The 17445-nt window shown below is 39.3% G+C and overlaps 1 protein-coding gene across 3 annotated transcripts in view; it reads left to right on the forward strand.

The window, feature by feature from the left end:
- The window catches only part of orc4 (origin recognition complex, subunit 4), a 73324-nt gene that overhangs the window by 46763 nt on the left and 9116 nt on the right, over positions 1–17445 (forward strand). For all 3 annotated transcript variants that reach the window (XM_060827827.1, XM_060827826.1, XM_060827828.1), the window contains 5 exons: positions 2109–2194; positions 3834–3882; positions 10106–10257; positions 15357–15530; positions 16742–16828. In XM_060827827.1, the coding sequence (XP_060683810.1) occupies positions 2109–2194; positions 3834–3882; positions 10106–10257; positions 15357–15530; positions 16742–16828 (548 nt within the window). The remainder of the gene's footprint in view (positions 1–2108; positions 2195–3833; positions 3883–10105; positions 10258–15356; positions 15531–16741; positions 16829–17445) is intronic.

Consider the following 17445-nt stretch of genomic DNA (forward strand, 5'->3'; position numbering starts at 1 on the left):
CACGAGGCTCCAACAGCACTGATGTTCCCTAGCCAGGGGACGAAATGTTTGCAGCAAAAACTTCCAGCTCGGCGAGCAGAACCACAACAACCTTTGTAATGTGTACATTTAGGAGAAAGTGAGGACTGCAGATGCTGGAGTACCAGAGTTGAAAAATTTGGTGCTGGAAAAACACAGCAGGCCAGGCAGCATCCAAGGAGCAGGAGATTCCTGAAGAAGGGCTTATGCCCGAAACGTCGATTCTCCTGCTCCTCGGATGCTGACTGGCCTGCTGTGTTTTTCCAGCACCACATTTTTCAACCCAAATGTGGACATTTCTCAAGATATCACTATTTATTTCTAATTTCTTTAGCTTCCATATCCTTCTCCACAGTAACTACTGGGTGCAAAATACTCATTTAGTATCCCACCTGTCTCCTGTGGTTCCACACATAGTTGGCATTGTTTTTGTTTTATTCTCTTCCACAGTTACTCCTTTGTCCTTAATATAGGTTCTCCTTAACGCTATTTGCCAAAGCTATCACATGTTCACTTTGTCTTCCTGAGTTCCCTCTTGAACATGCTGCTGCTGTCCTTGTACTGGAGGGATTCACTCAATCCCAGCAGTCTATACTTGACATATGTCATCTTTTTCTTGACTAGAGGCTTAATTCGTCTTGTCATCCAGCATTACCTACACCTACCAGCTTTGCCCTTCACATTAACAGGAACATACTGCCTCTGGATTCTCATTTAATTCCTTTTTGAAAGCCTCCCACTTTTTTGAAAGTTCTTGCCTAATACACCAGAATTGACCTTCCTCCAGTTTAGAACTTTAACTTTTAGGTCCAGTCTATCTTTTCCATCACTATTTTAAAACTATTAGAATTATGATCACCGGTCCCAAAGCTCCCCCGCTGTCTCCCAAGTCACTTATCCTGCCTTCTTTCCCAAGAAAAGGTCAAGTTTTGCTCCCTTAATAGTAGATTATCCACATACAGGAATCAGAAAATTTTCTTGTACACACTTAACAAATTTCCTCTCCATCAAAGCTTAACACTATTGCAGTCCCAGTCTACATTTGGAGAATTAAAATCCCCCACCATTACAACCAATATCATCCTTTCAGGTATCTGAGATCTCTATACAAATTTGCTTTTCAATTTGGTGTTGACTACTGGGAGGCCTGTAATACAATCCCAGTAAGGTGATCCTCGCTCTTATTTCTAAGTTCCACCCAAATTTCCCTGGACATACTCCCGGGAATGTCCTCCCTCAGTACAACTGTAATGTTGTCCCTAATTAAAAATCATGATTTTTCCTCCTCTCTTGCCCCCTGCTTTGTATACTTCTAATAACATCTATACCCTGGGACATAAATATTACAGAAAAGGAGGGTAGGTGGGGGCAAGAGGAGGGAGAGATGGTAGTTTTAATTAGGGATAGCACTAACTTAATTCCAAGGTAATCATGCACATCAGAAGCAAGAGTCTTCCAGTATATTTTTTTAATCAATCAATCACAAAACACAATCTGAGTGTTACTGTCTTGTAAAATGAAAATCTGTGGTTGGTACCATGCAATTTACCATTTCTGAAAAAAGTTGTCTTTCACTTTTTTTTTCTGCTTGTTGGCTCCATCTTTTCATTGCTTTATTAGTTTTTAACTTCTGTTGGCTTCAACTTCCATAGCTCAGCTGTTCCAATAAAGTCACTATCTGAAGTATGTAGACAGCATAGCTTTTATTCTTGAATAGTATATTGTAAAGTGTTGCCCTGTATATTTATATATTTCTCCAAGAAGTGAGCAATTTTTGTTTTACCGTCTTCTGTTTCTCCTCTTGTTTAAAACCATACAGAAGGATTTAGGTTGTTTGTGGTCTCTTCTCAAATGTTCGAATTTTCTTTTGGCATTCTGCATTGTGTGCTGTTCCTTCCCTCCCTTTTCAGTTTTGGCACACTTAAAATTTCAAATTTGTATGATAATGTTTTCTTGAGTTGGGGAGGACCTTTCTACTTTACCCCTTTGTTACTTATCAATCAAGAATATTACAAACAGGAAAGCATTTTTGTTATACAAATGATGAATAAATAAGACCACACTGAACATTTTATTTGCTTATGTTTTAGGTTTATTGCAAACAGATGACAAGATTGCGCTGAAAGAAATCACGCGACAGCTCCAGCTTGAGAATGTTGTTGGAGATAAAGTTTTTGTGAGTCATTGTATACCACATGAATATTTTTCAATTTTGACATGTTGTAATAATCCGTTCAATTCACAACCATGTAGCTGCTACGATCAATTTTATAGTCAACTAATTTTTGATATTTTTGCTTTTATTAAATGTGCACCAGATTCTTTCTCCCATTCCACTGAAAATTAAATGACTGTGTGCATAGAATCTGGATATATGTGATAACAAGAATACTCCGTTTATATTTATGCCAACTATGTTGCATGTAGCACTCTGTATCCTGGAACCACAAATAGGAACCTTGATTATCCGGAATTCAATTAACCGAATTTCAGATTATCTAAACATGATTACAAGGTCGCAACGTTTTAGCTAACTGTTATCTGGCATTCAATTAATGGAACGAAATACTCCCTGTCCATGTCCTTTGGTAATTGAGGTTCCTCTGTAGTTGTAATTGTTCAAGCTACTTCTCAGTACAAATCTTGCCAGAGCTGTTAACAGTCATGGGATCATAAAAGGCACAACACATTCTGCCCTAAAGGTCCATGTTTGTACTTTATGATCCACTTGAACTCTTCTGTTCTAAGTCTACGATGATAATCTTCTCCCACCCATGTTTGTCTTAGCTCCACCTTAAATACATAGTTTGCTTCAACCACTCTGTGCTTTGCGAGTTCCATTCTTACCGCTGTACACATCAAGACCTTTTTGTTTTAACCTTTAAGTCCTATTGGATTTCTGTGACTATTTTGTTTTGATGATCTCGAGTTATGCTGTTTCCCACTCGAGCTACCATTTAGTTTCTAAACCAAGAATACTCCTTTGTGCAGCCAGTCACGCATCCTGTCTGCCTTTGTGTGGGACACACGGTGCATCTGTGACTTCATACACAGTGCAGGATATAAATGCTGCTTGTCCATGTAGATTTACCATGTCGTAACTTTTTAAAAATTAGAGAAAAGCAGCAAAACTTACCATTATTTATCAAACAGCTTATCCTGCTCTTTTGAAGTTGGTGTACCAAAAGAAAAGCCAACTACAAAAAGCTCCTAGGGCAGATTCCACTTTTATGCTATTTTTAGTCCCTCAAACTGCTCCCCTTTTCTAATTGATGCTGATGGCAAGTCTCTGGGCCCTAGCCTTGCATGATTCTCTAAGTGGTGCTGACTGCCAGGGTCCTGCATTGTCCACTTCTGTAGATGATACTAACTACCTATCTCGGGGTCCTCACTGCTCTTCTCAGCTGAAAATGTTGTGCTTCTACTGGAGTGAAACTGAAAGCTGATTCTTCTGAACTGAGCTCAAACAAAACCTTCCATGACCCCAATCATTTGTTTTTCTGTATCTCTCAAACTCTGCAGTGCAAACATCTCGTCAATTAACACTACAGATATCTGGCTAGGCACTTAATTTCCAAGAAAGCATCTAGCTTATTATGTATTAAGGTCATTTTTCCAAATGTCTTTTTTAAGAAAAAAGTCTTTTCAAAGAGAAATCAAAATCTATCTACCTCTAATACTAAAAATCCAAATTCCCAAAAGATAATCTTTATTGTGTACTATAGGGTGAGGCTTAAGCAGATTATTTTGATTTTTGACTATTTGTCTATATGCACGTGTATGTCTACTCACCATGTGAAATGTTCTAATTACAGGGGAGTTTTGCCGAAAATCTTGCTTTTCTTCTTGAAGCTTTGAAAAAAGGTACTTTTTTATATAATTTTACTGAAGACTTTTTAGTTTGAAAATGTTCAGCGGATTTTGAAGATTTGTAGCTCAGGTTGAGGTTCTGGATGTAAGTTTGCAAGCTGAGCTGAAAGGTTTGTTTTTGGGGGATGTTTCGTCACCGTCCCTGGTAACATCAGTGCGCCTCCGGGGAAGCCCTGGTGTTAGTGACCTGCTTTCTGTGTTTTTCGGTTTCCTTGCGTTGGTGATGTCTCTTCCTGTTCTTTTTCTCAGAGATTGGTAAAGGGGGTCCAAGTCGGTGTGTGTATGTTTGAGAGTTCTGGTTGGAATGCACTGCTTCTAGAAATTCTCATGCATGTCTGTATTTGGCTTGTCCTAGGATGGATGTGTTGTCTCAGTCCACATGGTGTCCTTCCTCATCTGTATTTAAGGATACTAGTGAGAGTGGGTCATATCTTTTTGTGGCTAGTTAATGTTCATGTCTCCCGGTGGCTAGTTTTCTGCCTGTTTTTTCAATGTAGTATTTCTTACAGTTCTTACAAGGTATTTTGTAAATGACATTAGTTTGCTTGTTGTCTGTATGGGGTCTTTCAAATTCATTAGCTGCTGTTTTAGGGTGTTGATTACCATAGCTTTCTCCTTTCAACTCTTAAGAGTGACTGCTTGTATTGTGGTTCTGCAGCTGATATATTTCTAGGTAACTCTTAATGACCAGTCTTTACATTTTGAGTTTGCATGGTTAACACAGGTGAAATGTGAGAGTGATCTTTCAGCAGAAAATGACTCCCCCTAATTACTTGGTCTCCACAATTCCACTTTACACCCAGCACCCATGTCATTCTTTGTTTTACTTGCTGTCTATACCTTGCCATTGGAACAAGAATATTCCTCCTTTCCATCCCTCCACCTGAACTGCTGTCTTTGACATCGGACTTGTATTTGCCAGTTATTCACAGGCACACAGACCAATTAGAAATTCCCAATTTGAAATGGCTGTTACATACTGCTGCATTGTTCCTTTTTAAGATTCCACGGTTCTCCGAATAAAAAAGGAAACTTAATAACTCGGATCAGGCTTAAAGGAACCCTTAGAATAAGGATTGTGTTCAACTTTGGACAGTTTTGAGATAGATTCCTATCTAATGGAGACCAAGTCCGGTTTCTGCTTTTTCTCAGTTGATTCAGCTCTGCACAGTTCAGGTTTGGAATGTCTGATAGCAAAAGTATTTGAATTTCATGAGTTACATCCAAAATCTCATGTTAACTCGAATAAATCACGCAAACAAACCAATGAATTATGCCTTCTCTGAATGTTTGGTGCACAACACTCTTAAAACAGCATGAGGAGTGAATAGCCTCTGTAAAAATTATTGTCTCTGTCTCTGTCTCTCTTTCTCTGTCTCTCTCATCTCACCCTTTCAAGGGGTATAACTGCAGATGTGGGATATATTCCCAATTTCCTGCTCCAGCAGGTCGTAACAGTCCTTTCTATCCACTATTTGGTTATTTTTATTTAACTCACCATCTGTTTCATACTCTTTTGACCTGCATCAAAGCTTTTCAGTATTGTGCAAAGCTATTTTTTTCCATGATTCAGAGTCTTATGGATTTGTGGTCTCATCACATGGAATTTACAGGACACTAACAGATCATTAACCCAAGCTGAACTGTGCTGATATTTATCCTCTGTGTGAACTCGCTCCCACTCTAAATTCTTCACTTATTCTTCTATTCCTTTTTTTTTGTCATCTAGCTTTCCTTTTCAATCATCCCTGACACTGTAACCCAGTGAAGACCTTTCATTACCAGGAAAAAGTTTACCCTGAATTCTTCATTAGATTCATTAATTAGTGTCTTGACTGTGGCCCCTAGTTTTGAAAGTGGAACCATTTTTTCTTGACCGTTATCCTTCTCAAACCCATTCATGGTTTTAAAGATTTTCAGTTCAACACAACTTTTCCTTTCTAGTGGGGAGGAAAATGCTGCGAAGTGTGGAATCTTTCCTCACAGTTATTAATGTGCACTCGTACTCTTGCTCTTGTGATCTCATTCTTTTTAGATCTTTTGGAGTCATCGTCCTACAGGCCTTTTGGCCGAAACTGGTCCATGCCGACCAAAATGTCCACCTTCGCAAACACCATTTCTCTGTACTTGGCCTATATCTTTCTAAACCTTTCCCTGCCATATTTGTCCAAATGCCTTTTTAAATGTTGTTAATGTACTCACCTCAACAACCTCTGGCAGCTCATTAGATATCTGTATCATCCTCTGTGTGTAAAACAAAAAGTTGCCTCTCTGGTCCCCTTTTACTCTTTCCACTTTAACCTTAAACTGATGCCCTCTCATCTGCGATTCCCCAATCCTGGGAGAAAGACAGTGCATTCATCCTTAAGATATACAGCATGGAAACAGATGCTTCGGTCCAACTCATCCATGCCGACCAGCTATCCTAATAAATCTAGTCCCATTTGCCAGCATTTGGCCTATATCCCTCCAAACCCCTCCTATTCATATACCCATCCTGATGCCTTTTTAAATTTTGTAATTGTACCAGCCTCCACCACTTCCTCTGGCAGCTCATTCCATACACGCACCACTCTCTGTGAAAATGTTGCCCCTTAGGTCCCTTTTAAATCTTCCCCTCTCACCTTAAACCTTATGCCATCGAGGTTTGGACTCCACCGGGAAAAGACCCTGTCAATTTACCCTATCTGTGCTCCTCATGATTTTATAAACCTCCTAAGGGTTTATAAGGCAGCCTCTGACGCTCCCTGAGAAAATAAAACTGGGTTTATTCAGCCTCTCCCAAAAAGCTCAAATCCTCCAACCCTGGCAACACCCTTGTAAATATTTTCTGAACCTGTTCAAGTTTCGCAACATCCTTCCGATAGGAGGGAGACCAGAATTGCACGTAATATTCCAAAAGTGGCCTAACCAATCTTGACAATGTCCTGTACAGCTGCAACCTGACCTCCCAACTCCTATACTCCATGCTTTGACCAATAAAGGCAAGCATACCAAATGTTGCCTTCACTATCTTAACTACTGCGACTCTACTTTCAAGGAACTATGAACCTGCACTCCAAGGTCTTTATTCAGCAACGCTCCCCAAGACCTTACCATTAAGTGTATAAGTCCTGCCCTGATTTGCCTTTCCAAAATGCAGCGCTTTCCACATATAAATTAAATACCAACTGCCACTCCTTGGCCTATTGGCCTATCCGATCAAGATCCTATTGTACTCTGAGGTAACCTTCTACACTGTCCACTACATTTTCCAATTTTGGTGTCATCTGCAAATTACTAAACATACCTGTTATGCTTGCATCCAAATCAATTAGATAAGTGACGAAAAGAAGTAGCGATCCTTGTGACAAGCAGCAATCCTTGTGGCACACCTCTGGTCACCCTCTCACATGCCCTGTTATATTCCTTTTGTATTATGGAAACCAGAATTGTGAGCACCATTCTAACAAATGTTCCATATGTGTTGGATAAACCAAAGTGAACAAGATAGTTGGTAAAATTTATAATCGAATAGTTGGAAGAACAACTCTCCCTTTTTGCTTGCAATTGTTGCAAATACAGTCAGGTGTTTTCAATCTGTCTTTACAAAAGCAAGCAATCTGTCAACGTATTCACAATTAGGATTGTCGCATGTCCTGTGTGAAGATGCAGGCACTATTAATATTATTGGGATTGTCTATTTTAGGACCTCCCTGGCCTTTTTTTTATTAGAAGTATTTTTTGACGAAGCAGGTCTATATAATTGAGCCCTGAATGAAGTCTTTCCTGGATCCTGCAATGAAATGTTTGTGAAGACTGGTTTAACTTCTGGGAAATCCAGATGAAAGTTCCTGTCATGTTAATATTGGAATATACAGGGATCCTTATGTAAATTGGAGATGATTGTGGTTTGTGATGTATTTCAGTAATTGATGAAAGATTGAGGAAGAGAGAACGTTAAAAATAAGAACACTTTTCAAAAAATTCTAGCCTTTAGATATTGTAGGCAGAGAAAACAAACTTAAAAAAAGAATTGAAATTACTCTAAATGATGTTGACTTTGTAAAATCACGGACTTTATATAACCAGTAAAACTGTTTTCCGTATCTTGTTTCTGTTGCATGTAGTTGACTCCTCTTACAGCAAAAATGTAAAGCTGCTTTCTGCCAATGTCCTTTGAGGAAAGAATACCAGAGAGTAGTAGACAGTGATCAACATGCTGAATGCTTCGCTGTTCAAATACCAACTCTTAGCCATAATTTCTACAGTGACTTAGTGCAACCAAAGTGATTTATTCTTTTCAGGCACTGGCAGGCCAAATTAGTTGATTAAAAATAAGGCTAGTGCTTAGCTACAGTTTTGACCTATTTCGGATTCTCCATCTCTTATTAGGATTGTATACGCTTGCTTGAAGGGAAGCATGGGATAATTGTTTTTGATTAAACCTCCATATTGGCTGACAATCATTTGTGTTTATTGCAAGTTAGTTACCTTGCACTTCTGTATCCATCTGCAAATTAGACTCCTATTCACAATTTTTGTTCACTTGGAAAAATATAATTCTTTTATTACAGTTGTGTACAAAAAACTGGTACTTTTCTCTTAAACTAATAATGCTATGCATGTACTGCATTAAATAGACTCCAACAGTACAAGAAAGCAACTCTTTCTAATTACTTTACTGTGTAGCTTAGTTGGTAACAGTCTTGCTTTGCAAGTTAGAGGACTGTACCTTTCTTAGTTATAGACATGAGCACAAAATTGGGGGAATTTATGATCAGTTGGAGGCTCCCTTCTTTGAATGAGACTTCAAGCTGCAGCCCTTCTGCTTGTTTGGGTTGTACTCCATTATTTTTAGAGCAATAGTTAATTCATCTCGTCATTCTAGTTTTCCTCCTTGTTTCCTCATAACATTCTTCCTTGTTTTGGAGATGGTTATTATCTTCCACTTGTATGGCATGAATGTTGAAAATCACACAACACCAGGTTATAGTCCAACAGGTTTTAATTGGAAGCACTAGCTTTCGGAGCGCTGCTCCTTCAGGTGGTTGTGGAGTACAATTGTCTTCCAATTGTGTATTCCACAAACACCTGATGAAGGAGCAGTGCTTTGAAAGCTAGTGCTTCCAATTAAACCTTTGGACTATAATGTGGTGTTGTGGTTTTTAACTTTGTACATCCTGGTCCAACACTGGCATCTCCAAGGCATGAATGTTGTTTATCAGCCTAAGCTTGAATGACGTTGAAGCCTTTCTACGTAAAAGTTCGGACTGTTTCACTATTTGTGTTGCAAATGGAACTTTGAGAGTCACGGATGAAGTAATTGAAAATGGCTGGGTCTCTCATCCCATTGTGTTTTTTGTTTGAAGTAATAACAGTTGTCATTAGTTTCTTGCCAAAAAGGACTTGCACAACTATCTCTAGCTGCTTATATCTGCTTGTTCTTGTAATGTTAATAGAAACCCTTAGGATTGTAAAATCAATGATGTGAAGGAAAAGGGAACATCTCTGTTGTATCTTTTTAAAATAATGAAGCAATTCCATTTCAAACGAGTGCTTGAGGAGCTGGAGTTTGTGGTGCTAACTGGAGCAGGTGTAGTAGGTTAGGGCATCAGAGTTCTGGTGGTGGCAAAAATGGAAATGATTAAGATCATAATGAGAATGTGATAAGAAGCTTGCCCAGCAGCAGTTAGAACCACATCCACTTGTTCATTCATAAATAATTTAAATCAAACCTGCCTACTTGTTATAGTGAAACTTGCATGTGTCTTTTGTGCCTTTAGGAATAAATCTAGTGAAAGTTGGTCAATAGAATATGGCCTTCCTGATTCTCCAAGTGTTCTTCGATGTTCTAGGATATTGAGTCACACAAAACTGAAATCCACGGGAATTGCGAGGGTAGGGAGAAATCTCCATTGGTTGGATTAATTACCAGGCACAAAGGAGTAGTTGTGGTAGTTCATGAGTCACCTAGTCTCAAGAACATCTCTGCAAGAGTTAATGTGGTCCTTTGCCCAACGATCTTTAGTTCCGCCATCATAAGGTCAGAATTCAAGATGTTCTCTGCATAATGTTCAACACATCTTACAATTACTCAGTCTGCATCTGCACGCTACAAAGCCTGAAAAATAAATGGGGATGGGACAAGAAAAGGAAAACAGATTTGTTATAAATATAGGCTTGGAGAATAGAAATCTTCAACTTTGTTTTAGTGGAATTGATATTTTATTTCTAGGAAACCGAAGCAACAGCAGGCCAGTGCTTTTTATCTTGGATGAATTTGACCTCTTTGCACATCACAAGAATCAAACCTTACTTTATAACCTCCTTGATGTTGCTCAGTCTGCCCAGACACCTGTAGCTGTCGTGGGCCTGACTTGTCGATTGGTAAGTGTCTTTAAAGACAAAAATGCCTTTAACCTATATATATTTTTAAAAGCAGTTTTTTTTATCTAAGGTTGAAAATACTGTTTTCCAAAATTATTCTTGCTTTCTTTCTTCACCCTTGTCATTTTTGTCTTTCGCATTCTGCTGAAGACCCAAACAAAAACCAATATCATTTGGACTTGGAAGTAAGGGGAGAGTGCTGGGATGCAGCTTTCAAAATTGTAGATAAATTAACTTGTAAGCTGCATTTCAAGCTCCGCACTAAATGAATGTTGCTAGCCATTCCTTTGGCCAACCGTGGCAACATTCAGTTGACTGAGAAGATTCTCAACAGAAAATGAACCTGTGCCATTGAACTTCAAATCCAAAATAAATTTTAGAATATCTAATTAAACAAAGCTAAGTAAAGTGTAACAAACCTTGGGCTACACTTGGCAAACATTCAATGTTAGTAGCTGTCTGAAGAGAATGTACTTAGCATCTAAGGGTAACAAGACAAATGTGACATTGGGAACTAGAGTATAATGGACTGCATAATTGGGACATGGTGGTATTTTGAATATCCCAGTCTTGCTTAATTCAAACAGATTGAACTTTATGCATACTGTCTGCTTAATTGGTGTTTTAAAACTAAGTAGGATCAATTGACAGCCATATCACAGGATCTTCTAATTCCTATTGATTAACACTTGATTTAATTTACATGCATTTTAAGACATGCATATTTTCTTGCCTCACCAGAGGTCAGTTACTACGAAAGCAAAGCAGCCATCGTCCTACTGGACCATAGGACTGCTCTCCGAGAGAGAGAGAGAGAGAGAGAGAGAGAGAGAGAGAGAGAGAGACACCTGATGGTAGTTTGACATGAGGATCACTGTGCCTCAGTTTCGAGGAGAAGTTGAGTCATTCATGGTGACCTCAGCCAGTGTGGGTATTTATCCACGCTATTGGCATTACAACTCAATAATTATTCATGTTCAATAATCTGTATGTATTCAGCAATAATCTGTATGATTTTTGCTCGCAAAGTATTGGTTCCAATGAAAGTATACAGAAGAATCTGTTTGAAAAAAGAAAAGTTGGATCAAATTAAAAAGAATTATTACTTTATTTTTTGCATAATTGTATTGACCATGTGAATAATGGATGGAAAAGTGTGCTTCCTTGTAGTGAGGGCTTAAATTGAAAGGTTTTTAGCAGTGTTCTCACTTTCTTAAGTGTGTCTTATTGATGTTTGCTTTAATCCCCTTCTTTTATCCTTCTATATGTGATCTGAGCCTTTGTTATGTCTATTATGCCAAATACTTTGTAGATAACAAGTATAAATTTCAACTGCGTTCATTTATTTTTGCAAACAACTTTGTCAATGATAAATTTCTATTTTTAAAGATTTTCTCACATCTTTCTATTGCCTGACAGAGCTTGTGAATTCTTAGATTCATCGTGTGTGTGTGTGTGTGTGTGTGTGTGTGTGTGTGTGTGAGAAAACTATCACTACTGAGTGCTAAATGGGAGAACTACAATGCAATTTGTTCATTTTTCCTTTCTATATTTAGGGGATTGTTCATTCCCCTTATGTTCCCCAGTTTCCCTTCAATACGCAATGTAAAGATAAATTATATGTCTATGTTTTCAGACTTGGATCACCCGGAAATTATAGCCCTTCTATTTGTTCCCTGTTATGAAACTCTGAGAGATGTCAGTTCAGTTTCTTTTGAATAGACCTTCATAGTCCCTCCTGCCTATTCCACTGTTTAAAGTGTGGAGGAGGGCCAGGTGGGTGTCCAACAGGTTTAATTAAAAGCACTAGCTTTCAGAGTGCTGCTCCTTCGTCAGGTGGTTGTGGAGAATAAGTTCCCAAAACAGACTGTATAGCAAAGGTTTACAGTGTCATGCAACTGAAAAGATATATTGAGCAAAGTACCTTTCTTTCCAAAGAACCTTTCTAGGAAAAAAAAAAACCTAGATTGCTGTTAAGTCTTTCATGTTTTAGAAAGGGTTGCAGGTTTTGATTCATTAATATGTAGATCCCAGAACTTCTTTTCCGTCACCTTGTCAAGATAACTTAAGGTTTTATCAAGAAAAAGTGATGTCTCAGTTCAGACAATATATTAAAGGTGTGAGGTCAAAGTCTTGTCTATATCCCAGTCTTGAGTCAGACTGGTTCTATTTCCAAAGTGGAATTTGAAATATTACATGGATTGAGCACTGCAGATTAAGCGCTTTTTGACCAAAATAGAATGTATTAGCAAATATAATACTGCAAATTCAAATTAACTCCATATGTGTGTGTGCATGCTTGGTAAAGTGTGTGAGAGATGGCGTAAAGCCTGTGAGAGGGTGAGTGTGTTGGGGGGGTGGTGTGAGTATGTAAGTGTGCATGTGTAGGAGTGTGTAAAGTGTGGTGGGGTCACCTGTAGCACAGCCACTTTGTTGTTGCGAATCCCGAAGTCTGCCTTGGAGGATGGTCACCCGAAGATCCAATGCTGAATGTTCCTGACTGCTGAAATGTTCCCCAGACTGGGAGGAACCACCCCTGTCTGACTATTGTTGCACAGTGTCCATTCATCCATTGTCGTAGCTCAGTCTCATCAATATACCACACCCCGGAGCATCCTTGTCTTCAGCGAATGAGAACTCATTTATTTTTTGGCCAAGTTACAGTACCTGCCACGTATGTGGTGGGTCATGTCCCCATGTGTAATGGTGGTACCTGTGTCGACACTGTGACATCTCTTGCAGTGGTTGCCATGACCGGGTTGTACAGTGTGGTCAATGTTGTCCTGAAGGCTGCGCAGTTTGCTGCAAGCAATGATCTGTTTAAGGTTTTGTTATTTTAAAGGTGAGAAGTAGATGTAAAGCGACGATCTTGGCAAGGTGCTCATCCTCATCGATAATGTGTTGCTGGCTGTGAAGAACAGTTTTTCCACTCCTGGGAAGAACTGGACAACGAAGGGTACCCTGTCGGTTGCATCGCATGTCTGTCTCTTGAGGAGGTCATTACGATTTCTAGCTGTGGCACGTCGGAACTAATGAGCGATTAGTTGAGCATCGTACCCTGCTCTTATGAGGGCATCCTTTGAACACCTTCAGGTGTCCATCACGTTCCTCCTCATCCGAACGGATCCTATGTATGTGTAGGGCTTGTCTGTAGGGGATGGCTGTTTTAATGTTTTTGGTGGAAGCTGGAGAAGTGTAGCATTGTGGGGTTATCCATGAGTGTGCAGTACAGCGAGATACTGAGGAGCCCGTCCTTGATGGAGATGCATGTGTCTAAGAATGAGACCGATGCTGAAGAGTAGTCCATGGTGAGTTTGATGGTGGAATGAAACTTGTTGATATCACTGTGTGTAGTTCTTTAAGTAACTGCTCACCATGGGTCCAGAGAAAGAAAATGTTGTCCGTATGTCTGATGAATAGTGTAGAGGTCCTGTGCAACAAAGGAGTCTTGTTTGAACTTGTGCGTGAAGATGTTGGCATATTGGGGTGCAAATTTGGCCCCTTTGGATGTTCCATGTGGCTGGATGAAGAACTGGTTGTCAAAGATGAAGATGTTGTGATCGAGGATGAAGTGGATGAGTTGGAGGATGGTGTTCTGAGATTGGCAGTTGTTGGTATTAAGTACTGAGGCGTTGAAGTGATGCTGTCATCTTGGGGAGGAGATGCTGGTGTAGAGAGCTAAAATGTCTATTGTGAAAAGGAATGTATCCAGTTCGGCTCGTCCATGGGTGCTGAGTTGCTGTAAGAAATCTAGTATTGTGGCAGAAGGTTGTGGGGGGGTCCCCTATATAATACTTTTTAAGATGCCTTTGACATAGCCAGAAAGGTTCTCTCTCACTGTCCCTTTGTCTGATATGATGGAATATCCAGGTGTGTTGGCTTTGTGTATCTTCGGAAGGCAAGCAGACACTTTGACAATGGATGAATGGACACCGTGCAGCAATCACCAGACAGGGGTGTTCCCTACCAAACAGTGAACACTTCAACGGTCAGAGACATTCTGCCTCAGACCTTCAGATGACCATCCTCAAAGGCGGACTTCAACACAAAGTGACCAAGCAGAGGCTGATTAACCAAATTTGGTACCCATGAGGATGGCCTCAACTGGGACCTTGGGTTCATGTCACATGACTGGTGACCCCACTACACTGTGCACATGCATGCTGACACTCACGCTGTCCCTCTCTCATACACACACTTACACCCTCCACACACTCTTTCACATGTTTCTACTCCTTTGCTTGTGCTCGCTCGTGCTCTCTCTCACCCACACACCACCCACACACACAGTCTATGGGGTGAATTTGCATTTGCAGAACTATATTTGCAGATACATTCTGCAGGCTATCAATCCATGTAATATTATATGAATTCCACTTTGGAAATAGAAACAGTCTGACTCGAGGTTAGGATACAGATAGACTCTAACGTCACACATTTTTAATGCGTTGTCTGAGGTGAGATGTTACTTTTTGTATAAAACCTTTAATGCACATTCTTGAGATAACTTTAAAAGGTTTTGAGATTTACATATTAACGTAAATTGTTGCCCTTCCTTTGTCTCCTCTTCTGTCCTATAAATCTGTGTCCTTGCTTGGAAATGGTTATTAATAAGTACCCAAATGCTCTTGTGAGCATTGTTGTCTTTTCTGATCATCCATTATCTCTGTAATACCATTTTTAGTCTTATGAGATTCTGATGCAGCATATGGTCTTGACCTATTTCAAGCACAACTTTTCAAGGATTTCTGCTTTTGTTAAGCACGTTTCTTTTCGTTTGCCAGAACAAGATATTACTTAGTGCATTAGTGACCAATGAGCTTCTGTTATAGTTTATAATCTGTTTCAGAAGCAAAAGAGTTAGTGGTCATGCGTTAGCTGTTAAGTCTGAGATGTTACAATTATTGATCCAAACTCAGATTTCACAATCAGCAGATCTCTCAGCCTGATTATGCACAGGGCACCGGTTGTCAGCAATTGTGGTTACACAAAAATTGTAGAGTCTTCAGGTACTTTTGTTGAAATATAATTCTCCAGTTGATGAATTTTGTGGTATTTACCGTGCTTTTCACTTCATAACATTTCCGCTGAAACTTCAGGATGTTTTGGAACTTCTAGAAAAGCGCGTGAAGTCCAGGTTTTCGCACAGGCAGATTCATTTGCTAAACACATTCGGCTTCCAACAATATGTGGAGATGTTCCAGCAGCAGCTTGCCTTACCAAAAGAATTTCCTGATGAAAGATTTGCACAGGAATGGAATCGAAATATCCAGGTACCTTTTCTTGAGATTATTTATATAGCCAGTACTCTAGATATGAACCTTTCTAGGCAGTTGATGAAAGTACTGTGATGAGATTCCTTATGAACATTAGAAGCACATCATCTATATGTGAAATGCTATAGAAGATATAGACTTCAATAATAGCAATTCTCATGCTGGAAAGATTAACTTTTATGTGTCTTTGGTGATTGTAATGAAAATTGTTTCCTGTCAGGTGATAGAGATATACAGCATGGAAACAGACCCTTTGGTCCAACCCGTCCATTTTGTTTTTGTTGCATTATGATCAGTCCTCAAGGTCCTTTTATTTAATCAAAATGCAGATGAGCTAAATTTCTTACCAGGCAATGACCAAAGAATCTAACCATTACACTTTGACATTTTATGGCATTACCATTGTCAAATTCTCCAGTCTCCATGCCCGCAGTGTTCCCATTGATAGAAACCAACTGGACTAGCCATATAAATACTGTAGTGACTAGAGAAGGTCAGTAGGTAGGAATCCTGCAGTGAGTAACTGCAAAGCCTTTCCCTCTTATGCAAAGTGAACTGCTAAAAATGTGGTTCAATGGTCCATACATAGTTGTCAGATCAGTAAATGTCTAATTGACCTTCCAACCCTTGACCTCTGTCATGCAGAATAACATGGCACAGAAATAAGAATACTGCCAACTTCCAGTACCCCTTCCAAGTGACTGCAAAATATATTGCCGCTCCTCCATCATTGGATGATCAAATGTCTTGCTCCTTAAATGGCTGTGAGAGTAGCTTATTTTGTAGACAACAGTGATTCCAGGTGGTGAATCTCCATCACCATCTTGAGAGCAATGATTATTTGGGAGGATTAATCTTGTGACAATTGGATCTATAACTTAATTTTTTAAAATCTTTAAATAGTTCCAACCTTGGCTCTTAACAATCTACTTCTGTACGCATGCAGAAGTTATTGTATTTTATAATTCTATAGAATCAGCAAATATTAGCTTGAAGAATTCCATTTGTCACCAGGTTGCCACTCCGATTATTTTTAGTAATTGGGTGCTTGTTGGCATTACATTCAGCATTATCAGGAGAGACTTGAGGGGTAATCGGAGATCTACTGAAGTAAATCCTATCCTGTTGTTTAATTTGTTTGTCTGCTTTGGTAGTTCCCTGTACAAGCTGCTGTTTAATGCCCATCTGAAATGTTGTTACCCTACTAGTCTCTGTGCAAAGAAAAGATGGTGGAAGATATTTTACAGAAGCACTTCAATTCCAGTAAGGATTTCCGCTCTCTGCATATGCTACTGGTAAGAGCTTATTAATGCTCAAAAGTAATTTTATAACTGTTTAACCTAGCAATTGACCACTTTTCTGTAATTACTAGCATTGCACAATGGAACTTGTTTTTCAGTAGGGTATCCTTATGGTTAACATGTATAGCAAGCGTGGGTGGAATGTGAAAAATGTTCTACTTGGTCTGATTGTGCAACCCAGCACTTTTGAGTTAACCAGTGGTTTAAGTTGGTTATGTTTTTCACTCCCACACAGACGTTCACTGTATATTCTGTTTACAATGTGACTGACCACAGTCGACATGTTGAGGTCATTGCCAATATGAAGAATCAATGCACAGGAGGAAGTGGTTCATCTCTATTCATTTGTTAAATGAATAACTTAGACTAGCAATTATCCTTGTGGAAATACATTATGACTCTTTTATTCTCATTTGTCTATTCTGATGCTGCTACGCAGTGCTTCCCTTGTTACGTTTTGGCAATGAAATGCTACTGAACATCCACTGAAAGCTCTTAAAATTACTTCTGGCTACACAGCACCTGCCTACAGGATCTTGTTGCTGACTAGAACACACTGGTGCCAGAGTCAACTTTACCAAAATAGGCACAACTTGAGTGGTTGGTAGGAG

Source organism: Hemiscyllium ocellatum, chromosome 7 (assembly GCF_020745735.1).
Source record: "Hemiscyllium ocellatum isolate sHemOce1 chromosome 7, sHemOce1.pat.X.cur, whole genome shotgun sequence".
In the NCBI taxonomy this organism is placed as follows: Eukaryota; Metazoa; Chordata; class Chondrichthyes; order Orectolobiformes; family Hemiscylliidae; genus Hemiscyllium; species Hemiscyllium ocellatum.